The sequence below is a fragment of the Gambusia affinis genome, linkage group LG22, assembly GCF_019740435.1.
Source record: "Gambusia affinis linkage group LG22, SWU_Gaff_1.0, whole genome shotgun sequence".
NCBI classification, from domain to species: Eukaryota; Metazoa; Chordata; class Actinopteri; order Cyprinodontiformes; family Poeciliidae; genus Gambusia; species Gambusia affinis.
In genome coordinates this window covers 19,923,939-19,949,869 of record NC_057889.1, presented here as the reverse complement: position 1 = coordinate 19,949,869, position 25,931 = coordinate 19,923,939, and the positions used below count along the sequence as shown (strand labels likewise).

Below are 25,931 nucleotides of genomic sequence, written 5' to 3'. Positions count from 1 at the left end.
GTTTTCGTTACTCACTCCTGGGATGTTGGAGACTATTTCGAAGGTAACGCCGCAGCCAGGAATGGTGCTGCGCTGAGACATTCTCTTCAGGAAGCTTTGAGCGAAGCCCTGCCATAAAAAAAAAAAACACGTCTCTCATCATTCATCTCTCAGCCGAAGCAGCACTACTCAGGATGTCGGCGGGTCAGCCGCTCCCCCCCACCTGCTTCCCCGTCACGTTGACGCATATGCGCTTCCTGAGGACCAGCTGCATGTGGGCCGGGTGGCTCAGCTGCACCACGGCGCGCAGCGTCAGGTAGACCCTCTGCTCCGGGGACGCCGCTCGGCTGAGCTGGGGACACTCGTGGACGGTGGAGTCCCAGGACGCCTCCACCTTCACCTGGACCAGTCAGGAGGACAAGTTAGTAGGAAACGTGAGGGGAGATGTCAAATTTAAAATAAAAACAAAAAACAAAAGAGTGTCTTTACCTCTGGTTCAAAGTTTTTAACAATTTGAAGTTCAAAGAAGTCGTCCTCGTCCTCCCCGCTCAGCAGCGCGTCGAGACCCCCGGCCAGGGGGGCCGACAGACTGGACTGGAAGTCATCAGCTGGAATGAGGAACGACAGGAAATTAGTGGGCTTTATTGTCCCTAGAGGAAACGGACTGGTCTGAAATATTTGACAGAACAAAGTTACCGCTGAGGTCCAGGAACAGAACGGGAATGTGGGTTTCCATCCCGGGGACAGGAACCCTGAGGAACACATCCACATTTTGTTTTGTTGTGGGGGGGGGTGGATTTTCTTCTGTTGTTAAAATAAAGTCATGTGAGCGACAGAGCTGCTACCTTTCCACCGGCGCTCCTGGGATGCCACTGCCGGCCGATGGGACCAGCACGGCGTTGCGTTCCTCTGTGAGGGTCAGACGGCACTCCAGCAGCTGGGACTCCCTCTCCACGTCGTCCTCTGACTTGTCTGCAGGGACAGACAGAGACAGACGGAGACAAATAAAGACAAACAGAGGACGCCGCTTCCTGATCTAACAAGTTGTTGAATGAGACACCTTCCACGCCACTAGGGGGCAGTGTTTCATACGATATTCTATGAAAGAAATAGAAAAACAATATTTATTAAAACTGACCCTTTGGTAAAAATGGCCTTTTTATTTTGGTATTGTTTATAAAGTCTCTAACTAAAGTAATATTACTTACATTGTATTAAATGTGAAAAAAACCTTTTCGGAAATCTGGAAAGTGTCGAGTATGTTTAATATTTAGTCAATATATTCTAATTACAGCAACTTCCTGCCACTGTTGAAGGAAAAGCAGTTCCCATAGCATGATGCTGCCACCACCATGTTTAGCAGCAGGAAGGGAGTTTTCACTAACAAACCTCGGAAGCCTTAACAGAACAGCTGGATCTGTATAGACATTCAGTTACTTACATTTGGAAGACAATTGATGGCACTGGATTTTATTCTACTTCTGCAAAATCTATCATAACGTTTTTATTAGATCCGGGACTTTAGCACATTAATTTTAATTAAGTACAAATATATATTTTTTTAATGCAATAAATTATTAGAATGTTTTTTTTTACATACAAAGATTACAGCCGGAACCAATATACTCAAGTTTCTGGTACGCCCGTAAATCTGACGCACAAGTTACGTCAGTTAACAACGGACAACAAAGTTGTTTCTCTCGGCCCACTGGGGGCTAATGTTAGCTTCAAAATATTATCGGATGGGACGCTGGAAAAGACTATTGTTGTGTTCAAGATGTGCTAAATGGAGTTAGCCTAACAGTGAAGCTATTCAAATAGCATCTGAATGCTAAATACGTAGCAACAGCACAGACGTCCCGAAAGCTAACGTCAGCATCCAAAGTCCTGGAAACCTGAATGATGCAAAGTGCTGTTATAACCAAACTGATGGTTGAACAACAGATCCAAAACAATACATATCTTTGCTGTTGAGCTCATGTCTGTTTACTTTACAATTTAGCAGCAAAAAGGATTTTTAAATTGAAAGTCATGCTTGTTTTGTCAATGTATAATTTGATTCAAAATGCGACCAATCAACCACAGACCCTGAAATGAACTCATAATAAACATTTTAACGAAGTCCCACCACCAGTTTTGATCAAACTGGAGTCGAGCAGGAGGAAAACTCTGATCGTCTCGTCCGTCTGCGGTCGCCTGCGGCTGCTTCTACCTGGTTTAGTGACGATCTTCTGCAGCTGCTGGTCCAGGCACTCCTGCCTCTCGGTGAGTGTCATCAGCCACTGCTCCCTCATCCTCTCCAGGTCCACCTCCTGCACACACGGACACACACATCAGCTGGAAGGAAACACGTTTTTTCCAACCGGTTCTGACAGATCAGCACTCACTTGATAGCTGTCCATGTCTTCGCCTCCGTCCTGAAGGTTTAATGGTGGTTAAAGAGAAATGTTAGCGACAAACCTGGGTGTAAATATTACTGTGAAGAGGTAACTAGTGGGGGTTTAGGGTGGGGTTCTCACCGGATGGGGGTTGTTCTTGGAGATCTGGCGAACTCTGACGTCCCCGAGTGACACGGACACGATGGAGGCCGCGATGAGAGGCATGGTCCCCGAGTCCGGCACCGGGCGCACCTCCACCTGGACCCGGTGAGACTGACCCTGAAGGCGGAGAATGTTCACAGACTCTACTGAGAACATGATTAAAGGTGCCCTGTGCTATAGTCCACTTCCTGCTTTTAGAGCGGTCTCTGTTCTGTTTGGCATTCACATAAGGATTCAAACCACACAGTAGTTCACTTCAGCTGAACAGAGGCCGAGGTTTATGGGTGGACCAGACTTTATTTTTGGTCGGCATCGGCGTTCGACTGATTCACACCTCCTCAAGAAACGGACTGGAGACGGATTAAAGCACACTAAACTGGGCTGGTGTGAACCAATCAGAGCTAATGTAACAACGCTACGGCAGCATGACGCCACCATGAACAATTGTGCTCACAAAAAAAAAAAAAAATTCACCAATCGGTGAAACTCATTCACCGATTGGTGGACGAGTTTGGATTCAGACAAATTGATCTGTAGCAGGGGAAAGTCACCAAAACAGCTACTCTAAACTCCACAGCTGCTGCAAAGAGAACAAACTGTCTAACCTAACAGTGAACTGCTACACCGCGTCACCTGTTTGAGCTGGAAGACTCCGCCGGTGCAGACGTCCTTGGCAGGAAGAACCTCTACGGTGGTGAAGTCTCCCGCCTCGTTCAGCTCCATCAGCTGCACCCACAGCTCCAGCCGCCGGGTCACCTCGCTCCACCTATGTTACAGCAGGTCATCAGGGCACTGCTTGACATTGTTCTGATTCTGACAGATGCGAGGAGATTTCAGGGGAAACGCTCTACTGGAACTTGAGGTTTCTCTGTTTCTGCCCTGTTAAGGTGGGGTGTGTAGGCAGTCTGTGTGTTTCAACCTCTCTCTGAGGGATCTGGTCTTGGCTTGAATCACTCCCAGGTCCCACAGCGCCAGGTTCCTGCGGTGGTTGGCCTGCTTGTGGCCATAAACCTCAATGGCCACCGCGCCGTCAGCCAGGAACTCCAGCAAGTCCTCGGAGGCAGGAACAGATAACTCCTGAACACAGAACAAAACAGTCGCCGTGTTTTTTTCCTCTTAGCTACTGCTCTCTCTGTCTCAACTTCTCAATTTTCTGCATCATTCATCACCTTGGTGCTGTCAAAAACCACGGTGCACTGCGGGTCTTTGGAGGCGGACGACAGGCCGGATGACCCCACCTCTGGAGCGGTGAACACCGGCTCCTCCAGCCCCCAGAAGTGATAGTGGCAAAAGACGAAGTTGGACAGGTGGCGAGGGAGACCGGTGGCCTGGAGGATTTTCACCTGAGAGAGACACGGCTCATTACGTAGAGGAAGAGACAACATATCAGTCTGACAGAGCTTCAGATAGGGATGTATGAAATAACGAGTGATGGGACGCAATTAAAACCTTGAGTTGAGTTAAATGCAGGGTCTGTAATCAATTAACCGCATTTGACAAAGAAAGAAACCAGACAGAATAAGCTACATTTTCAATTAAAATCCCCTTTTTTGCTGGTAAATTATTTAATAAGTTGAGCTCAAAAACTAAAGTATTTTGTTGTCCCCAATGCGGCGAGGTGACATTAGTGACTGATACATATTTAGCATTGAAATGCTATTTTAGGCATGATTAGCTTCTCTGCTAGGCTAACGCCTTCTAGCACAGCTGGAACACAACTATAGCCTTTTCCAGCGTCCAATCAGATCGGCCTTTAAAGCTAACATTAACCCCCAGTGGGCCACAAAAAGAGACTTCGTCATCCAGTGCTATGAGCAAATGTTGCTTGTGCACCAGATTTATGGGTGTACCGGAAACAAGCGAACATGAAGGTTCCAGTTGGAATCTTTGTATGTAAAAAAAAAAAAAAAAAAAGGACTGTGTTACAATTCTTAATACTTTAAAATCTATAGACAAGGGAGTAAGAAAATGGATGGATGGATGCATTTAACATTAATATGTGTTACAGTCCTAACATTAATGGATTGTACTAATCTGTTGGTATAGAAATGAATAAACAGGAAGCCAGTAAGAGATGTGACTTTGACTTCGTCTTACCACACAGTCCAGTTTGCGCTCCTGAAGCTCCCCGTTCTGTTCAGTGTCAGAATGTCCCGCACTGCTGTCCTCAGAGCTCTCTGTACCTCGCCTCACTTCCACATGCAGACGCCCGGCCACCTCACAAATACAGATGCACACATGGCAGCTGAGTATAGTTCATCTTATATCTCCATTAGAACATTTACATATGAAGTTTTTCGATAAATACTTTATTTTTTTAACAAGAAAATTCAACACAACCATCTGCATTGGGAGGTGGAATCCTGTCGATACTGTAAGAGGGTTGTTTTTAAGTTCACCAGAAGAAAAAAAAAACTGAGGAAAATCCAGTAGGTTGTTTCCAAGCAGCTTAGTTTTTGTTCTTTATTCTCCTTGCACAGTTGCACTACCATATTTTTACCACTAGGAGGCAGTCTCAGGAATGAGTGACACAAATAGACCTTTTCCATCTTGTTTTGTTAATTCCTATGATTACTCTGTTTGGAGAGCATAGTATAGACCTGTTCTGTTTTGGTGTCAACCCCAGTGGTACGATATCATGCATATATTATTTGCTTTTACCATTTGATAGAATGCAAAACTATCTGCATTTACGGAGTAAAACTTGAACTGCAAAATTTTGTGGAAAACAGCAGAATGTCTTCATTTGCAAACATTCCTCGTTGTGATAAACCCAGAGCAATCAACTGTCCGATACCAATTTTGAAAAAGTTCAAAGGAACAAAAATCAAACCAACAGCATGAAGTATTTGAGTTTGTAGAGCCTCATTTTGAAAGACCATAAACCGTGAATACCTCTCCTTTCTGGTTGATGATGGGCACTGCGTACTGCAGCTTGACGTCATGGAACAAGCAGGCCAGAAAAACGTTGGCCACCCCGATCAGACTGTGGTTCTCCTGCTCGTCGAAGAACGGGTCCGTGCGCTTAAAGTAGTGCATCATCTGAGCCAGAGAGACGAGGTTAGGACATGATGAGGACACGCGCTAATGTTTTCATTCCTCCGTCCTGTACTCACAGGACTGTCCTCGTCCAGTCCCTTCCACTCCTGGTAGAGGTCCCTCATGTCCACCAGCCGGTTCTCCAGCTTCTCCAGAGCCCAGATCTGCTTCCCTTTGCCCTTCCTGCGGACCTGGATGGCCGGCTCGCTCAGCACCGCGTCCCGCTGCACAAGACAAGAACCACACTGCACTCACTGGTGGAATATTTATTCTCATTTATACATGTTGGAAAAAATATATGAAAAATAATTGTGTTTCTCATTGGGCTGCATTTAACAAATATTTTAGCTATTGATTGATCTATTGACTATTCAAACTGTTAATCAGATGCTACATTCTGACAATTTTTCATTTAAGATTTTCTTACACAATGCTAGAAATACATTAAAGGATGCAAATAAACAAATAATTCAATTACTTTTTAAAATAAGAAACATTTACTCGCCTCAATGCAGTAAAAGCATTTCTTTAGTGAACGCTACGTCATCACAAGGATTCATCTTCAGCTAAAAAAGAAAATCATCCTAACAACGTGAAACTCTTAGGCCTTTCTGCTCCACTTATCAATTCAGTGTAGGGCCGATGTGTTGATTATGTTATCAATTCAGTTAATAATCGGATAGCAGAAGTTGCTTTGTTTTAAACAGAATTTGGACCAGGTGAAGCAACAACGTCACTTCAGTAATTCTGTGTAAAACAGATTTGCAGACAAAGGGTATTTTTATATCTAAAATGCAAAATGAATACATTTTTAGTCCAGTTGTGGTTTAATTATTGGTCTGAGTAAGTTTTTCTTTCATCAAGTAGCCTTTTTTTGAGTCTGCATATTCCCATTAATGAGTATTTAACTACTAAACCACTTAACAATTATTCAATAATCAATTTACTGCAGTTAATCTGGTTGATCATTTCAACCCAAGTTTTTCCTGTTTGGATGTTGTCCTGCATCTTTGTTCAGATGGAGGATTAATCTGGACTCCACCAGCAGATGGAGCTACTAAAAAGCTCAGCAAAGGACATCCACCACCCTGAGTTCGGTTTCCATGGTAACACGTGGCAGCCCTAGCAAACAGTTGGTTGTTTCCGCTACTCGTTTTGCATTAAATATGAGCAAAAATGATGACCAGGAAACTTTCTTTTCTAACCTAGATAACCATAACCTGCCGGTTGTGGCTCTCAGAAACAAACACGTTACCTTCCTGTTAGCGTCCAGGTTGGCGGCAGGGATCTGCAGAGTCACCAGGTACTCTGTCCTCTTGTTGAGCTCTTCAGCGATGAAGCTGGCCTCCTGGGCCAACAGCTTGGCCCGAACTATCTGCTCCCTGAGGCGCCGCAGGCTGCGGGTCATCATCGCTTCTCTGCACCACAAACACCAACGAGTTCAACGGATCGTCCGGGCAGTCCATCCGTCCGAGCTACGATTTGACTCGCGTGTCACCTGTCTTCGCTCCATCGCCGCATTCGTTTGGGAGGTCCCGATGACCTCCCGGCGGTGGTGGCGCCGACCGTGAGGGACGACGCGTCCGAGAAGTGGGAGGGTTTCTCCGGCGTGAGCCGCTGGCGGAGCTGTTGCAGCTCCTGCTCGTACATCAGCCTCTGGCGCTCCAGAGCGCAGCGCTTCTCCTCCTCGTGCTGCCTCTCCAGGGTCTGCAGCACCGACTGCAAGGGGTCTGGAGAGGAGGAAGAGGAGGAGCAGGAGGAGTCGCGTCAGCCAGATCGGAAGAAAAATGGGAAAAACTGACAGCAAGAGCAAAAAGTTTCTGCATCAGTTCAGATGCAGAAACCGAATTGATGCAGTTTCAATTCCTCAAGAAAAGTAATCCTGGTGGTAGGGGGCGCTCTAGTAGATGGCCACAGAGTGGCCACTGTGGTTTTACGTTGAAAACATTTTTTAAAAGTTCACGGGAAAAGTACAAATATGACTAGATAATTCTATGTTAATGGAAAACATTATTGACAATACTTAAATAAAAAAATACAAGTATAAATTTTTGCACTTCAGTTAAATCAGCCAGTGGATCCTAAAACAAGTTACATAATGATGACAACATCTTTGTATGCTTTACTAAATATTCTTAGGTAAAACAAATTCAGGGATGTATTTCAGTATGTTAGAAGCCTGGCAGGCTACCAGGCTTCACTTGTCAGCCCCACCAGACTAGGAGTCATTTGTTTATTTTAAGTAGGATTTTTATACACCAGTGCCTGTAAAGACGGATTAAGCTAGGTTGATAGTTGACACATTGAACTGGACATGAAAGGGTGCGTGCTGGTTGCGCCATACCTGCCTGTTGGCCTCACGTGCCATTATTTCTACATTATGATGCCTGCTCATGCGCCTCAGATTTTTTGTAACGTTTAACATTTAACACAAAAATCTGGGTTGGGCTGCACTATCGCCCCTGCCTCCGGGTTTAGAAACTCTGTATTAAGTTTCCTTGTGTTTTCCTAAAGCCATCCATTTCGTTTAGTAACATCTGCTGCTTGGTTTTGATTTGCTGGTTGTGATTGGTTGTTATTTATCCAAGCGAATGCAGCAACCCACCAGGCTTTACTGTGACCCTACTCTCAGCTGGGCGATCATCCTAAAAGGCTCCAGGTCTGATATTTCACAGTGTTCTTCAGCTACAGTAAGCTTAAAACAGGTATGGGTTGGTATTGTGTTGAATCTGGCGTCCATTCTGGAACTGTTTGGGCTCTAAATATTTACCCTCTCGCTGCCTGAGGATTTTCAGCGCCTCATTCCAGGACAGATATCATTTAAACGAGCCAGAAAGGACAGCGAAAACACGTTTCCTGATGCGGGGCCTTTGTTGATTGGAGTGACTCACCGTTTGTGCACATCCCCTTCATCATGACCTCCGTCTGAGCAAACTCGTATCCGAAGCTCAGCTCGCTGGAGACGTCACTGAGCGCGTCCGTGTCCGCCTCCAGGTGGTCGGCGCTCAGACACTTCTTCATGGCGGCTCCTCCGCCCTCGTCCTCGCCCGCCGCTCGCCCTCTGTGTCTGGGCAGGTTGATCCTGCGTGCAGGTTGGTTGACAGACGCAGTGCGAGTGAGAGAAAGAGGAAGTTTTAAAATGGGAAGAGCCGGTCTGTTCTAAAACAGGTTTGTTGCTCTTCAGCAGGAGAATTGTACACATTGGGGCTAATGATCTGGCCAAGCAGAAATAAAATAATTCAGAGAAATGACTTTCGCTATCTTATTAGGATAATTGAAAACAAGAATGTTGATCAGAGAGCTGGACATTGGAGACGAGAACTACAGCAGACACCTCAAGATCAACAAATGGATCATCAAAGAACGCTCTGCCAGCTCAGTGACATGACAACCACAAGATTTTCTAGGAGTGCCATCATCTTTTCGGGCAGGCAAGGAGTCGCTCTTCATCCAGCTGGGAAACTGCTAATCTCTTCAACGCTGCTAAAGCAATGCCTCCAACACAGGACAATGTAAAGAATGAGATCCCTGTCCAAGGATCGTAGAAGGACAAGCACAGAGCCAGCAGGCGCAGACTGGACCCATAGAGGCTGACACAGACGTTTCAGACGGGAACTAAGAAGGTGAGGGTTCCATTCCCCATACTAGTGGGAGACAAGACTGCTTATTGTAGCCCTGTCCTTCCTGGACACCAACTGGACAGCTGAGTGTCCACACCCCTCCCTACTCCTTCTGCACCTCCTGGATCGGCGGCCTAGTTACCTGAACTGGTGTTTCTTAACTTTAGTGAGAAATTGGAGCGTTTAACGTATAAAATGACTTCACTTCTTAGTGACTCCAAATCCAAAACCACCCGGCTCTGAATCCCCAGAGCTATCATCACTATACGACTCCGCGGCCTGACATTAGATTTACACCTGTCTTCCTTCAGAATGCATCTGGTCCCCCGGCAGTATGAAACTGGACAGTACCTGTCCCGATCACTGAAAGAAAATTTACAAAAAACCCCCAGAAATACTAAATGCAGCGGTCTGAAACCAAACCTCAGACTCGATTTTTTCATAATGAGAGGCACTTTTAACTGGAGATGTGGGACACAAATAAAACCTGACTGGACTTGTACTATCGAAACAGGACTGTTTTCCATAAACACGAGAAAATCAGATGCCTGCTAAACCAGACCTGAAGTAGTGGTTGTTTCCCCACAGGATTCTGTCACCGTGATGCAGCAGCACCGGACTGGTGACTGCGGCGCCGTTCACACACGTTCTGCATGGAGAGAAGCAAACGTTTTACAGTTACGTGTGTAGAAAAGACAAATCGGACGACTGTCGGCTTTTTCAGCACTGCTTTTTGATCAGCCGATCGTAAACTGAGCAATCTGATTACGCCTTCGCGATCACGGTTTTGGGAGTGGATGCGGATACTGAGAGATGGAGAATGAAAAGGGAACTATTTAGCCATTTAAAGTCGGAGATATAAGGAACTAAATTCATATTTATTTATGATTGATGCATTCACGCTGCAAGAGAATGAGACTTTGAAGAGATAACAGGGAGGCAGACTTGTTACAGCAAAGTTGATTTGTTTTAGTCCTTTAAAGGGGCAGTATTATGTATTTTCCAGGCACACGATGCCATTTTAAAGCACGATTAATTAATTAATTACGTTAAGTTCAGTTGTTATAAAAATGCTGTACATATCAAAAATGACTTGAATATGATGCCTTGAAATTGGGCCTCTGTCTCTTTAAGAAACTCCTGCTCTTTCTGAAACTCCGCCTTCAGGAAGTCATCACTACATGGCTCCTCTATTAACCCTTTAACAACGTTCCTCTGAGAAGTAGTTCCTCTAATGAGCTCAGCTGATGTGCAGTTCTACCAGGTGTTTGCTAATTGAAGCTGGCTAGTCTGAAGGAGCCAAGAGGAGGAGTCCAGGTTAATAACATTTTAACATGAGGTATAGCTAAAAAAAAAAATCTGATTTTACATAATACTGCCCCTTTCAGCTTCCATCTCTCTGTTGTGGAAGATGGTGGACTTGGAAATAAAAGCTGAGGATGTGGATTCTGTACCGGGCCCCGCGGTGAGGAGTCAGCACCACGCCGCTGCTCTCCGTTCTGTCGATGACGCAATGCTCCGCCTGGATGGCCATCCCACACAGCTGGATATCCTGCGAGTCGGCCGAGCCGACGCGCGTGTGGTCCTGCGCAAACACAAAGAGAAAAAAATAAAACAGTTGGAGGGAATTAACACTCTAAGTCTTTATATACAAGCAGCTGAGTTGCATGTTTGTGTGCAGTACTTTGAGGTAGTAGACCAGCAGCTCGTTGAGGGCGGGGTCAGCATTGAGGTTGACCAGGAAACACTTGTCATCCACGACTCTGATGCCGGAGGACTGAAGGGAGATACCCAGGCTTTCCAACTGCTTCTGACGCTCCTACAGGAAACACATTTTATATGTTTGTTTGTTTGTTTGTATGGCACATTTCAGCAAGAAGGCAACTCAACATGCTTCACATCGTAAAGCCGTCATACAATTATGAAACAACCACTGAACATTATATTTTGACAAAGCATCGAGCAAATATACATAAAATGTTAATTAATGTTCCAGTTATTATGAGAGAAAGGCAATTCTTGGCCTCGTTTTAAATGAGCAATTTTGCAGTCTTCTGAATGTTTCTTCCAGATTAGATGAGCATAAAAACTGAATGCTGCTTCTCCACGTTTGGTTCTGATTCTGGTGAAGTAGAGCAGAGCAGAACCAGAAGACCTGAGTGGTTGGAAGGCTGAAATAATAAGAAACCTTTATTGCATCTTGGTGCTAATGTGCTAATGATCTGGTTAGTACCGGACAGGTCATTTGCACACTGATAGTTTCAGAGGGAAAAAACAAAAAGTTTGTTTGTAGTGAGATTAAGAAAAATTTCCCAACAATTTCTACATTTTGAAGATTTCCAGATCAGTGAGCGTTGTACCTGTGCGATTGCTTCGGTCTTGCGGAGTTTCTCTTCCCAGCTGACCGTCATCTCTTGGATCAGCTTCTCGGACTCTTCCAGTCGCTCCTTCAGCTCTGGAGCCTTCATAGACTGGAAGGAAACGTTCCACATATCAACAACACAAAACCTATCAAGTATTTACAGTCTTATATCTAGTGCAAATAACTTAGTCTTGTCTTATTTCAAGTGCACTAACTTACACGATACGGGGCCTTGTATTAAATCCATTATTCATGAATATTGATGAAAAGTTCTGCTTCCATTGGCAGATTTCTCCACTTTCACTTCCAAATGTCTTGTTTTCTATATTTCTATTTTAAGAAGTGCATTTTTTTTTTTTTTTTTTTTGCGGCGTTTATGATTTCCGCAGTGAGACGCACCTCCGCCTCCGTCAGCTGCTCCCTCAGCTTGTCCACTTCCTCTCGGAGCTCGCGGATGATCCTGGCGTTGGGGTCTTCGTTCACCACGGCGTGGTTGACGATGCTCTTGGCCCTGTCGGCGTAGCGCAAGGTGGACAGCGTCTCGTCGTAGTTGTCCGCCGCCGGGCTGACGGTCGCCACCATGGCGGTCCGGCTGTTCCCGCCGAGGCTGTCCTGCAGGCGCAGAGTCAAAATACATCTCAGCGTTTACAGAGAGGGTGTCCAGAGACTGGTGTTCATTTGCGGCAGCCTGTAAATTAAGGCAAAACTACAACTTTTAAATTAAAGTCTACTTACAAAAATGTTTTGACGCAACACAAAGTGTTTATCTTTTCCAACCTTTCTGCTGTGTTTCTATTGTCATGGTGACGAGGAGCACATCTACTCTAAAGGACACCTTCATGCACCCAAATCTGTTTTTAACTCATGTATTAAAACATCAAGTGTTTTCAAATGAACATTGACCCAGATCTTGTTTTTGTTGCTGAGAAAAAACAGGAATGAACACATTTTCTTCAACTGAGCCCAAATTAATAATTCAGCTGGATGCCTTTCATCTAATAAGGAGAAAAAAGCAAAACCCATTTGAAGTTTTGGATCAACAATCCCAAAACTACAACAACAACAACAAAAAAAGGATAATTTAAAAAATAAATAAATAATATAGTTTACGCTTCGTTTATTGTTGAGTGGATGAAAAAAAATTTTTTTTGGTAATCTTAATTTAAAAAAAAATTTTCTTTCTTTTTTCCCAGAGCACTTTTTTTTGGCCTATGCGATGAAAATGTTGGACACCCCTGGTTTAGAGGCAGAAGGACATGAAAACTTGGAAAAAAGAAACATCATTTTGTGGAAAAGGTTTAAATTACACATTATTGGCTTCCTTTGTTTTCACCTCTTTTTGAAGTTTTTTTTTTTTTAATATCACCTCGGGTACAATTGTTGGCTTCCAATGTATCAAAATACTTCAGAAAGGACTGCATTGACAAGGAATCCGAGGCCTTTTGGAGGAAAATCAAACCCACAGCATAACAGACCCTCCACTGTACTACAAATGATCATAACAACATTGAGTGTTTGTTGATGAAAAGCTGTCTCAGCTTGTGTCGCACTATATTTATAGAGGAACAAAACGTCCTGGATTTTTAATTAAACATTCCTAGAAACTAAGTAACATCACAAAATCAAGCAGAAAAAAGGCAATGATTGTTTCCCTGAGGTCATTAAGTTAAGGCTTTTTCAGCTTAAGGCATTATTAATATTATTTCATTTTCAGATGGAAGTTTTGCTGCGGCAATAAAAAAAAGAAAATCGAGACAGTTCAAAGATTTTACGCAACTTTACGAGGGGTGCTAACTAACTTGGCCGGAGTTAGACTTGAGTTTTGAAAGTTAAGCAATTTTAATACAATCTATAACCAAATTGAAGCCAATTCAAAATGCTAACATTGAAGACTTACAGTGGAGGAAACAAACCTTTTCTCGATTCAGCAGAGCGTTGAAAATCTCCAAAGCACAGCAGAAAGTTAATTACTCAGAGACTTTCTCTGGATTAAAAATAGGCTTATTGTGCCTGTCCAGCGCGGTGGGTGGGGCAGGGGGCAGGGGAAACACAGGCGGGCCTGTTGGGGTGCTGTGCGGGGATCTTTGTGTTCGTACCTTGAGCAGCCAGGTGAGCACAGAGTCTCTGTAGGGAACAAACTTGCTCTTGTTCTTTCCGGCTCCGTGATCAGCCAAGGCCGAGATAACTAAACCCAAAGTGCTGAGAGACCTGAGGGGAGCCGGTGTTCCAGGGGAGAGAAAAGTTAACAAATCATCAGAATTTGCTCAACTGCACAAAGTTCATTACATACGCATGTGGTTATCAGCTTATTCAAATTATTCAGTCTGCTGAGTGAGACTCCTTTTAGTCTGTTTGCGTACTTGTTGATGTTGCTGCCTTCTTTCAGCCGTTCGCCGGCTGCTCCGGTTTTGGCTGCTCGCTCACTTCCAGCGAGGTCCACCAGGCTGAGCTTGCTCACCTTCTCTCCACTCGTCTGAACCAAACACACACACACACACACACACACACACACACGCACACACACACACACACACACACACACACACACACACACACACACCCACACCCATCCACACATTAGTCCAGGTACCTTCCTTCTTAAAAAGCTGCAACTCTAAACACTAGAACCACTTCTGTATCCACAAGTCAAATGTAAGGCCTTTATGTCAGCTTGAATGAAATTTAAGACTGAAAAAAGTATAAGTATAGATGATGGTTGGGGAAACTTGCTGCACTACAATCAAGCACAGCAAAAACTGTGAAAAAACCAGCTAACTAGCTAGCAAGGGTAAATTAGCAAAAGATTTGTTGTTCCTAGCATTGTACGGGCTGGCAGCAGAAATCAGCCAGCGGCAAAAACAAACGGACTGCTGGAAAATTTGCACTAACCCTATGATAGGCACAAAAAAGCTAGCTAGCTAGCAAATGTTTATTAGCAACAATTGTTTTTCACCTAATCTTCTCTGAGTTTTCAGTAGAAGTCAGCCAGTGGTGAAAATGAATGCTGTCCAGACAACTGCTGATAAATTTGCACTTAGCCACAATATATGCAAGAAGCTGGCTATAGTTGCCAGAAGTCGGAACTGCCTTGAGTGACAGAACAAAATGAAGATGTCAGACATTTGCCTGACTGAAAAAGCCAGAAAGGGAAAAAAGTCCATCTTAAATATTCCTGCCAGGACTAAAATCAAGATCTTTTATTAACTTGAGACATTTTGAGGCCTTAATTTTTAGCCAATGAATTCAAGACTTTACGGACGTGTGAATACCCTGCTTTAATTTACAAAAACGGTGTCCAGGTTTTTATCCAGCAGAGTATTTCTTACCCCAGACTGCAGGTCCATGAGTGTGTGTGTAAGGATGATGTTGAACACAGCATGGGACCTGCTGCTCTCCTCGTTCATATTTGTGGCCGCCACAGTGCGAGATTTATTCCCCTCTGACATCAGAGACTCGATGTCCTGATGAAAACATACGTCACTAACGTGTTACGGTTTTTCCTTTGTGGAGGAACACAGAGCTCATTTTGGCATGGCTGTGTTACCTTGTAGCTGGCCACGGCCAGGCGGGACAGTCCGTCAACATAGGGACCAAAAACGTTGTGCTCCCTCACTCTCAGCGCTTGGCGACTCCTGAACAGAAACAAGAAAAAAATCAATCCTGATTCCTTCAGCGTTCCTGTAGGTTTGAATAACGAATGACAAGCCAAGAAAAATCTAAACAACGTCATAACAGCTAAAGGTGAAGCGTAGACCTCTCACCCTTTGGGGTCGAGCAGGTCTCGGACCTTCTCGTTGTAAATCTCCATGTAGGAGACCTCCACGGTGAAGGTCTCGCACTCTCGGGCCTCCTGCACCGTCCTGCTGAAGAGCGAGCTGCAGAGACGAGGGATCAGACCAGGCTGCTCCGCTGAGCCCATCATGGTGTACGACTTCCCAGAACCTGGAGACAGTTTATAAACCCCCGAAAAACATGACACAGGAACAAACAAAACACAAGGATCCAGTGATCTAAACACAGTTTAAACCAGATATTTGTAGTCACAGTACAAAGAAACAACTAATTATTGCCTCAGTGTCTGACTTTCACACTAAACATTTCACTTTTCAGGTCGGTTAGGGTTATCCAAATTCTTTCTGTTTGCAAAAAGCTAGAATGATATGAAGGAGATCTATTTTGATAATTTTTATTTATTTTTTTTTTTTTTCACATTTTGACCTTTACCTCCCTTTAATATTTGGTGGAATTGCTTTCCACTAGCTCCTCATAACAGCAGAAATTTCTTAAGGCCCATTCCAAACAGAAATACTGCAACTGGGCTGGGTTCATAGACTGCTATGCTCTCACTCTCTCACACCCACACACACATACACACACTGCTTAAACTCTTCCTACAATTTTTTGGTTTTGGTGCCACCCTGAAACATTGACTTTATAGTCTTTTGTTAATGATATAGCGCCATACGATCATTTCAAAGACCAATTTGTGCCCAAACTTTAACTTTATGACAATATTGCCTCAATAATTATTCCAGATAATGTTCTTTTCTTGTGATGCATTTCTCATATTTAGTATAGCGCACCAGTCCCTCCTGCAGCCAAAAAAAAAAAAAAAAAAAAAAAAAAAAGCTGCACAACATGACACTGCTACTTCACAGTTTGAATGTAAACAAGTAACAATGATGATCATGTTACCCGTCTGTCCATAAGCAAAGATGCAGGCGTTGTAGCCCATGAAAGCGTTGTCCAGCAGGCTCTCTCCAAGGCACTGGAACACCACATCCTGACCTGCAGGAATAAAAAAAATTTTATCTAACGGTAGTCTCACTGCGACAAACTGAAATCAAATTTTAAATTCAGAGTCTAAGGTAAATGATACAGACAGCAGGCGCAGATATGGACAGTTGTTGGAAAGCTCCCCAGCAGACGCTAGACAGGGAGAGTATTACGTTCAGAATCAATGTGTCTGACCGCACTGGTATGAAGGAATCGAGGCCCGCACGCCTGCTCTTTTACAATATTAATACTACAGACGAGCAGAGTGCTACCGTCTTCCATCCGCTCCCCTAACGGTGCCCGTTCTTCAGCATTGTGTCAGGAAGACGGGCTGAAGGGATGACTCACCAGCCAGCGGCGCAGAAATCACATGGACAGAGGAAAACCAACCAACCAACCTGCAAACTTGTCCTGTTGGGATTCGTCCATGGACCAGAAGCAGTAGTCATAGGCAAACGCCTGAGGGAAAACATTGGAGATGTTAGAGGAATTTGAAATGCATGGGCCACGATGAAATCCTTAAAGCAAAGTTTATTTTGATAGTTACCTTAGGCTGGCTCCTGGGATCAGAGGGAAGATAGAAATGAAAGAGCGGTTAATTATAGGCATTTAGAGATCAATAAAATTAAATACATTTGTCATTTACGGTCTACTGAATTGAATGGAGAATGCAATAGTGTAAAAATTAACTTAATTACAAAATAATGTAACTAAGTTAATTATTTTGTAACTGTATTTGTTCCCCAACAGATTTATATTTACTTATGGTACTTCAATTTTATACTATAATAAAGTAATTATGCCACCTTCAGTTATACAAAAATGGCTTAAAGGACATTTTATTTCACTAGCACTTTCAAATTGGGCCTCTCTCTCTTAAACTCCTGCTCTTTCTGAAACTCTGCCTTCAGGAAGTCATCACAAAAATGTCCATTAACCCTTTAACAAAGTTTTTTCCAGTGTTGCTCTGAGAAACAGCTTCTATAATGAGCTCAGCAGATGTGCAGTTCCACCAGGTATTTGCTAATTTGTGCTGGCTAGTCTGAAGGAGCCGAGTGGGGGAAGGCTGCTCTGTGAGGTGGACACTGGGCAGCTAGGAAACTGCAGCTCAGGGGAGGAGTTTCGAAGGCGGAGCTATGTCCACCCAGGCATTTTGACCAACTGAATGGTTGCCATGGAGATTAAAGGATTTCTTAAACATGCATGACAGAATCAAGGCAACACTCCAGGTATGTTTTTGATGAGGATATAAGATTAAGTAAATAAAAAGTGAAGTTTTGATGTGACTAGTTGTCTAAGATTTTTTATTTCTTTTTAAAGAAGCAGCTTCAGAGTTGGGACGTTTAAAAACCTCCTAATAAAAGGACGATCAAGTCCGTTGCAACAAAAATGGACTCGGGTGGATGTAGAATGATCCACCTCTGCCCACGTTTGTCAGCACAAACGTGGGCAGAAACATGCTTCAGAGATATGGAGTCAAAGGTGTTTTAATCAGAGCAGAGCTCCAAAATCTGCCCATGTTGTTAATCCTCTTATGTTGCTGGTGACCCACTGGAGGAATGTTGAACAGGAGTCTGCTGCTGGTGTCTCCGACATGCCGCGGCTGCCAAGAGCCCACACCTAGCTGCATTCCAGCAAGTTTATGTCAAATTCAATTATCCAACATATCCTGAGCTCCTGTCATTATGTCACTTCACTTCACCAGTGCAGCTCTGGGCATTCATTACATCAACCACAGCTGAGAAACAGGAAGGCCATAAATGAGCTGTGGTCAATACTAAAGTTACATCTTTTTTCTGTTTCTCCCCGTAGGATGGATGGTCGATGAACGTTCCTTTATCGGTTCTTACAGGTTCACAGGCTTCCACCTTTTTTAGACTCTGCATTTTAGACGTCTCAGTGTTTTTCAGTTCATTTTGAAAGTATGACTATAAATGAATGGATAAATATACAGTTAATATGGAAAAATGTATGAATAAAGGATACATGAAATGAGAAGAGATTGATGGATAAGGGATGGGGAGATGGATGGAAGGATAGATGGACAAATGGATGATGAATATATGGATGGATGGATGGATGGATACATGTGTTCCTCTAGTTTTTGCTTACATATCCAGTTGTGAATTTCTTGCACAAAAAAATTATCTTATATTCCATAGTTTGCCAACATTTACGAGAGTTTATGAGAGAGAGGATGAGTTTGGAGTTATCTGTGCGCCATTATATACAGAGTAAAACCAACGTTTAGAGTTAATATGGAAACACTGACCAACAACCACAAGTTTGAGTGCAGAAAAACAACACATTTTTGTAGCTATATGTGTGGAGCCTCGCTTTAGTAGAAGAGCAAAGCAGGAATCAGAGCATTAGCTTCACTCAGGCAGAAATTGTGGGGCCTTAAAAAAAAAAAAAGCTGCAAATTTTGTTCTGGCCGCACAAATGGAGGAGCTGTACTGAAACAAGGCCTCTATGTGAGTGCTGGCTGCTCTGTGAAAGAGCAACATTAAGTCTCCCTTCTCCTGGGCTTGTGAGGACATTCCTGAGATAACTGGCAGGGCCTCGGATCACCGAGGAGTCACTTTAAGAGGAGGAGGAGGAAGAGGAGAGCAGGTCACCAAGTCCCTGACCACCAGCATGCAGGCCTGAGCAGCTAATCTGGTTCCCATTCTAAATACTCTACATCAGAGTATCCGCAGGTTTCAGCAAGTCAAATCTGAGACTTCTTAAGACCCGTTTTTAAAAAGCCATCTTGAATGAAATTTAAGATCGAAGATGAATAATATAGGGAATGGTTGGGGGAACTTGCTCCATTACAATCAAGGGTAGCACAAACTCTGAAGCCGGCTTTGTGCTTCTCGCTCTGCATATGGCCTGTTAACCCTCATAGTGCCTTGCTTAAAGGTTTTGTTGTACCTAGAATCCTATTGGCTGGCAGAATTAGTCAGCCAGTGGCAAAAACAAAAGTTGTCCAGTTATCCACTTGTAAAGTTGCACTAACCCATGATAGACCTAAAAAAGCTAGCAAGCTAGTTAGCAAGGGCATATTAGCAGCTAGTTAGCAGTAGCCTCAACCCCCTTTATTAAGACTGATAGTCTACTGATGGTCTGGTAGACTGTTTAATTTTGAACCAAAATTCCAGCGTTTGTTACATTTTCAGTTTTCTCATTGAAAATCCTGTTCACCACCACGTCTATGGTGGCGCTGCACCAAGAACCACTGATGGAAACAACATAAAAACCTCTAAAGACGGAATGGCATCAGATTTCAGCAGCTGTAGGATTTCTCTTCCCTCATTGGTAAGAGACTACGAGTCATTTCTCGCACTAGCACTAGACTAGATCATTTGTTTTGGTTGTATTTACCCACACTGCCCTGCAAAATAGTCCACTTCCTGCTTTTGGAGCGGTCTCTGACCCGCTTGGCGTTCACATATAGATCTGAACCAAACAGAGAACGAGGTTTTTAAGTGGACCAGAGTTCACTTCTTTGATCCACATCAGAGTTCACACCTCCAGAATCAAACTGGATCTTGTAGACAAACAAATTGAGTCAATCACTTGAATTTCTCTCTTAGGCCACAGCCCACTTCCTCCATCATCATCATTACTATTATTATTATAATAGTCACAGTTCTGATCTGGAGACATCCTTGAAGGAAGCGGACACACAGTGCTGGTGTGAATGCACCCTAATGCCAACTTACATTTTTTAATAACGAAAACTAAGACAACTTAAGGTCTTAATTTCAGACACACAAATTTAAAACATTGGATGCGCAGACCCTCTGTACGTAGTAGCTTAAGGATGCGTAGAAAAATGTTCAGTTTCAAGTTAAACTGTTAAAGGAGACTGCAGCAGAAAATGAATATTTGCCCCCATTAATCCCTGCTGCCTCTGGAGCCTGGCAGCCCCCTGCTGTCCTCCAGGAGTCCTGTAACATATTAACACCCCCAACAGAAAACACTAATTCACCCCAACGTCAACCAGCAGTGAGCTGACTCAGCACAAACTGTTCACATCTAGCTGCTCAGCCAGTTTCCTGAATATTTATCAGGCGACGACGAATCTAATCTCGCCTCTTTGGGTTTTTCATTCCCTTCGACCTTTGAGCTTTAAACCGCAAACGCAAAAGTAGCTGCTGGTGTTGCGCTGAGCCTGCAGAACTTGTTCAAACCCCCGAAGGGGAAGCATACCGCCGCTGGAAGCATGTCGAGGCAGATAAAAACGCACCGACACTGGCAGAAAATGCAGAAGGTAATTATGAAATCAAAGGCTTTTATCTCAGGACAAAAACAGATTCACGCCCTGGTGTTAGCGGTGGGGATAGCCCAAAGGGAAATACTGAGTAAATAAGGAGAACCGAGACCGGCTGAAAGCCTTCAGGGAGATATCTACCTAAAGACCCCAAGCTTCAGGAAGAGCAAGTTATATGGGTTTATATATTAAGATCAGCACAATTTATGCACATTATCGACTCAGATAACTATTAAGCACGGTCATCCGACATAAATCTGGCTTCCTGCACCATCGTCTACTTCTTTACTGCAGGGTTAAGTGGCTGAGTAACAGACACACCTTCTGTAAAGTGCAAAAGAAGGGAGGAGGGAGAAAGGAGAACAGTTCCAAGCAGGAAAGGTGGAGTGATGATTCAATCCGAGCGTCTTCCAAACGACTGGCTGGGTGGGGGGAAAAAAAAGCTTCAACTACATACATGTGCTGCAGCTCAGATCCACCAATCAGCAGCAGGATTAGAGGATTCCTCACTCTACAAACAGCTACCCTGTTTAAGTGAACAGATGGATTAAATCACTCACTTTTTGTTGTGATTTGCAAAAAAAAAGAAAAAGGAACAACTATAAACATGAACCGGTCTCCCTTTAAAATAAAAAAGAAAAAGTCTTACAAAAGTGTTCACGCCTTTTTACATTTTACATGTTTCGTTACTTCACGTTGAACCTCAACGTGTTTTATGTGATAGATAAACACAAACCAGTGAAACTGAAGTGAAAACGATTTTTTGTGCTAAGAAAAGTCTGAAAAGTGTGACTGCGGGTTTTTTGTCTTTTTTTGGATTGTGTCTCTACCAGCTTTACACGTCTAGAGGGATGCATCGCTCAACTATTATCACTGTCGATACCGATACCGGAGGTTTACGGGTCTGATACAGATAAACAGTTGAACTGACTTAAAATCTTTCCTTTTAAAATGAACCGAATTATATATTTGCTATCTCTGCAGCAGTACGGCACACTTAAATACACCAGTGACTTCACAGGCTTGGTCAAACGTGTAAGAACAACATAACTTTCATCCGTTCAGTCGCTCCAACTGGGAGTAAAACAGCCATTGTAAAATAAATAGAACAGGTTGGTAGACATGTAAGAAATAAACTGCAACAAATACTCTTTCAAATGATTCACAAAGTGCAATTAGAAATTTTAAATATAACGTAAAATAAATAAAGCAAGACGCCGCCCACTACACAAAGCATAGAGCTAGATTGAATAGATGTGTCCTTATGGATTGGGAACATCGTCTCCGATGTGCCCAATCAAATCGGATGACGATCGTGTTTGAACAGCAATTTTGAAGTATTGCTGAAAATACTTAGCTGGGTTTAGGTCTTTGCTTTGACTGGACCGTTCCAGCTCACGAATAAGCTTTGATCGAATTCATCCCTTTGTAGCTGTGGCTGGATGTTTTGCTGTTTTGTTACGATCCATCTCTGAGCCACAGCAAAAATAAAAACAGGACTTCTCATGACTTTTCTTTTTTCTTTTTTTATTAATAAACGGTCTTTGGCATTCAGGTTTTCCACTAAAAATGCCAGATTGGACGGAAGCAGAAATGTTGTCTGGGATATGATCAGTAAAAATACGAACCACAGCTTGTCATTTTTTTGTCCCTCCCACCCACAAGTACAGTCCTTACTGCATGTTTGTCTGTCAGACAGTCGTGATAAAACACATTTTGTGGATGTGATGTGAAGTAGGGTGTGGATGCTTTCTCAGGGCAGTAAGAAAACAGTTTCTCCTCTAAGCCAACAGCTGCTGTGTCGTTTAGGATTTTGTTGCAAAAAGCAATCCTCGTCTTAAGAAACTGATGAGTGTGTCTATAATGAACAGTGATGTCATATCATGTGATGCGAGACTTCTCTAAGCTCAAAAATGTGTCATTTTTATGAACACGTGCATGCGAGAACTGTGTTTCACCACCATGCTAATGGTTTTGTCGTCGTCTTCTCCATCAAAAAGATTACCATTGTTGAGATTCCAACGGCTGTAATTAGGAATGTTGGCTTAAGTATGTTAATAAAAGCAAATAACATCTTAAATAAAATCACCAGTTTCTTTTTGCTCATTAAATTAGTGTAAACGTGCTCTGTTTTTTTTAACAACAACTCCCATAGCGGCAATGCAATAGAGAAAGAGAACCAGCCAATGAATATAGACCCGTCTCACACACACACACACACGCACGCACACACACACACACACACACGCACACACACACAGAAGCTTTTAGGTGGGAATCAATATCTATGTTGAAACGTGGAACATTAGCTGTCTGTGTAACATTCACAACACTGATGTAGAAAACAGCCTCAGATCTGCTCTGATCACAAGGATCACACCAGACACTCGGGCCGAAGAAGAAAAAAACAAGTTCGTTAGGAGCCAGAAAATTTTCTGTTCTTTTGCGGAATTTATGATAAAACCTTATTAAAAAATTTTATATAAAAAAAAAAAAAAAAGTTATATTTTTCTGTACTCACACAGACGTTTCCACGTTATTCAAGAGGAAGTAATCGTCCAGGCTGTTTATCTTGACTCATTCTATTGTACTGGTGGTATCACTATATTAACTAGAGTGTTTACATATTTACGTCTCACAGCTTACCTGGGGTCTCCTTTGTTTACGTTAGTGATGGCTGGATGCAGAAAGGTCTGGCTTCCCTCCATCTCCACCACACATCTGGTTTTCAGGTCTTTTTCTAGATTTAGAGAAAATAGAAATATATATATACATATATATATATATATATATATATTTACCCAAAAACAACATGATGTGGATTCCTTGAAAATGGAAAACCTGGGTAAAAACTGGCTGTGTGTGAATACACTTTATAAAGTTTTTTTTAATTACTATTGGTTCTGGAGTATTAAAGGATTCTATTATAACATATTTCTGTATGTTTCATACAGCAGTGTATTAGGGTCATTGTAGATGCAAAAGATTAATTATAGCAGCAATTTTCCTCCAAAATGTCAAACTTTTGACAGCAATTTACTCCTCTTTTTTCCCCCCCTGCCTACACTGGCCCCCCAATGTGCCATTGGAGCTTCGGGTAAACCTCCAACAGGTTTCCTCTAGGTTTTATCCCATTTCTACCTCCGTTCACTGTGCCTTGAGAAGTCATCCACATGATCTGAGGTTGTCATCCTGCCCACCACTAAAGGCAGCTACCGGCTGATTGTCACTGCAGAGTGACAGGTGGGTGAGGGCGTGTGCCAGTTCCTCGTAATCACAACACAAACAGGTTGACGAGGAGGAACAGGAAATGGCTGCATTGCCGATGATTCATCATCCAGGACCTGCCTGTGCAAACATTACGGCGAGTTCACTACTGGCCAGGCTTCCAGTAAGAAAGAGCCAAGTCACACCTTTCTCTTCCTCATTCCCACCTGAACCAGGGGGCGGAGTCAGCGTTTGGAGTTCCTGTCCCTGCAGAATTTAGGCCACAGATTGTGTTAGATTTCATGAAGTGGAACACGACTGGAAGCAGAAACACAAACCCTTGTGTTCTCGAGTCCAAACAGAAAGTTCTGCAACCCTGTGGTTCTGGGAATTTTTTAAAAAGTGCATTAAACATGCAGCACCTCATTATATTTTTATTGCTTTCAGACTGCAGGCTTCCTGCCAGCCCGCTTCAAAACATCAGCAAAACTACATCTTGTTGTTGCTTTCCAGAGGGGGGAGTGGGGGAAAAATCCTTTCCAAAACACTAAATGGTCAGAAATAAATGCTCCAACCCTGACTGATCTAAAGAAACTAGCGGAACACACACATGGCGGTCCACACAGTTGGTTATTCTCACTTGGGAGTGAGTGGGTGTGGGATTTCCTGAAAATGTCTCACAGGCCAATGATAAGAAAAGGAGGGAAGAAAATGGAGGACAGACACAATTATGTTAAAGATACAATCCAGTGGTGTGTTCTCCCCCCCACCATCGTTCACTGACAAGTCAGGCAGACATAGGCAATGAAATTTGGATTTTTCACAAAACACATTTTTAAAAAGACTACTGAAGGGGGGGAAAAAAATGAAAAATGATTTTTTGTTCGGATTTGGGTTGATGACATCACAAGAGGCACGTGAAATTGGCTCATCAGCTGAGGTTAGGAGATATTACGGCAGGTGAGTGGCTTCAACGTCGAAGCAAACTCTTCCTATTTCTACAGTTTGAAGTCAATTTAAATTAAATGAATTAAAATTGACTGCAAACTGAATAACCCTGACTGATCTAGTTTCTTTAGATCAGTCCAAATGAAATGTCCAACCAAGGCGACATGAAGGCTGAAAATGATATTAGTTACCAAAACTTCGCATAAAATATACATAAAATGTTAGGGCACATTACAAATATTATTATTACATAATAGTAATATTATTACATATTTGTATTATCATTACTAATACGCAGATGGTGAATGAATAAGACTTGAATTCCAGTATTTTACCAAATATATTGCATCCAAGCAACCCTTTGTGATTGGGATTTTGCACAGGTTGGTACCATAATTTTGGTTTAAGATATGATTTGATTTGATGGATGCTTGTTTTGGGGAGGGTAGAACTCATCTTAATTAAAAATGATTTATAACATACAAAAAAACCCCGAATGATGTTCTATTAAACTACATGCCAACTCATTTTCTTTGTTTTAACTGGAAAATCTGGCGTTAGGCTTTAAAAAGTGTCTTATGGCTCACCTCTCCTGTTCATGGGTCGCACGCGCACAGCGACCTTTACGTTGGAGTCACTCAGGCTGTTGTCATCCATTGTGGCACCTGACCTGCGGCAATTTAATCAGTGGACACCAGTAAAACCAGTTAGACTCTGTTTTGACTTTATACACACACACGAAGCACGGTCAGAAAATATACATTTTCCCAGAATTAAAGCTTCGTTTCGAATTGACATTTGCAACTTTGTTCAAATAACTTCGGAATAGCGCATGACGAGGCAAGGAGTGACGAAAAAATGACGGAGAAGGGAACTAACCGAGTGAAGGAGTGCGCAGTTTTTTCCCCCCAGTCCGACAACCAGGAGGCACAGCAGCAGCAGCAGCTAGCCTGGGACGCTAAAGAGGTCTGGATATGAGCAGCAAACACGCACACAGAGGGTCAAACACTGTATGACAGCGACCGCTGGCTTGCCCTACCTGCCTGCCTTGCCCACCCCAGAAAATCCGCTCACAGTGGGGAAGTTTGCTGTCTGCTCCAGAGTCTGGAAACACTCACGGTAGTCCACGCTTCATTCCCTGCAGCTCGTCCACCTGTTGCATTTCCTGAAACTTCCCGCAGAGATCAGTCGGGCCATGTCAA

The 25,931-nt window shown here is 43.2% G+C and overlaps 1 protein-coding gene across 7 annotated transcripts in view; it reads right to left on the bottom strand.

Annotated features, from left to right (window-relative positions):
* The window catches only part of LOC122825384 (kinesin-like protein KIF13B), a 34,671-nt gene extending 8,761 nt beyond the window's left edge, over positions 1-25,910 (bottom strand). For 6 of the 7 annotated variants that reach the window (XM_044106784.1, XM_044106786.1, XM_044106787.1 and 3 more), the window contains exons 1-34: positions 25,769-25,910; positions 25,609-25,687; positions 25,317-25,399; positions 23,221-23,314; positions 16,864-16,876; positions 16,715-16,775; positions 16,236-16,328; positions 15,302-15,482; positions 15,085-15,172; positions 14,867-15,001; positions 13,901-14,013; positions 13,637-13,748; positions 11,940-12,152; positions 11,539-11,649; positions 10,863-10,997; positions 10,633-10,763; positions 9,741-9,827; positions 8,450-8,640; positions 7,057-7,288; positions 6,814-6,976; positions 5,636-5,782; positions 5,415-5,561; positions 4,617-4,736; positions 3,689-3,862; positions 3,439-3,596; positions 3,153-3,285; positions 2,499-2,636; positions 2,367-2,396; positions 2,192-2,291; positions 825-951; positions 676-731; positions 469-587; positions 203-379; positions 16-108 (exon numbers count right to left, since the gene is read on the bottom strand). In XM_044106784.1, coding sequence (XP_043962719.1) covers positions 16-108; positions 203-379; positions 469-587; positions 676-731; positions 825-951; positions 2,192-2,291; positions 2,367-2,396; positions 2,499-2,636; positions 3,153-3,285; positions 3,439-3,596; positions 3,689-3,862; positions 4,617-4,736; positions 5,415-5,561; positions 5,636-5,782; positions 6,814-6,976; positions 7,057-7,288; positions 8,450-8,640; positions 9,741-9,827; positions 10,633-10,763; positions 10,863-10,997; positions 11,539-11,649; positions 11,940-12,152; positions 13,637-13,748; positions 13,901-14,013; positions 14,867-15,001; positions 15,085-15,172; positions 15,302-15,482; positions 16,236-16,328; positions 16,715-16,775; positions 16,864-16,876; positions 23,221-23,314; positions 25,317-25,386 — 3,942 coding nt within the window. In that variant the 5' untranslated portion in view covers positions 25,387-25,399; positions 25,609-25,687; positions 25,769-25,910. Of the gene's footprint in view, positions 1-15; positions 109-202; positions 380-468; positions 588-675; positions 732-824; positions 952-2,191; positions 2,292-2,366; positions 2,397-2,498; positions 2,637-3,152; positions 3,286-3,438; positions 3,597-3,688; positions 3,863-4,616; positions 4,737-5,414; positions 5,562-5,635; positions 5,783-6,813; positions 6,977-7,056; positions 7,289-8,449; positions 8,641-9,740; positions 9,828-10,632; positions 10,764-10,862; positions 10,998-11,538; positions 11,650-11,939; positions 12,153-13,636; positions 13,749-13,900; positions 14,014-14,866; positions 15,002-15,084; positions 15,173-15,301; positions 15,483-16,235; positions 16,329-16,714; positions 16,776-16,863; positions 16,877-23,220; positions 23,315-25,316; positions 25,400-25,608; positions 25,698-25,768 lie in introns of all 7 variants that reach the window. The other variant, XM_044106785.1, reaches the window with a different exon arrangement.
* Between the last annotated feature and the right edge of the window lie 21 nt (positions 25,911-25,931).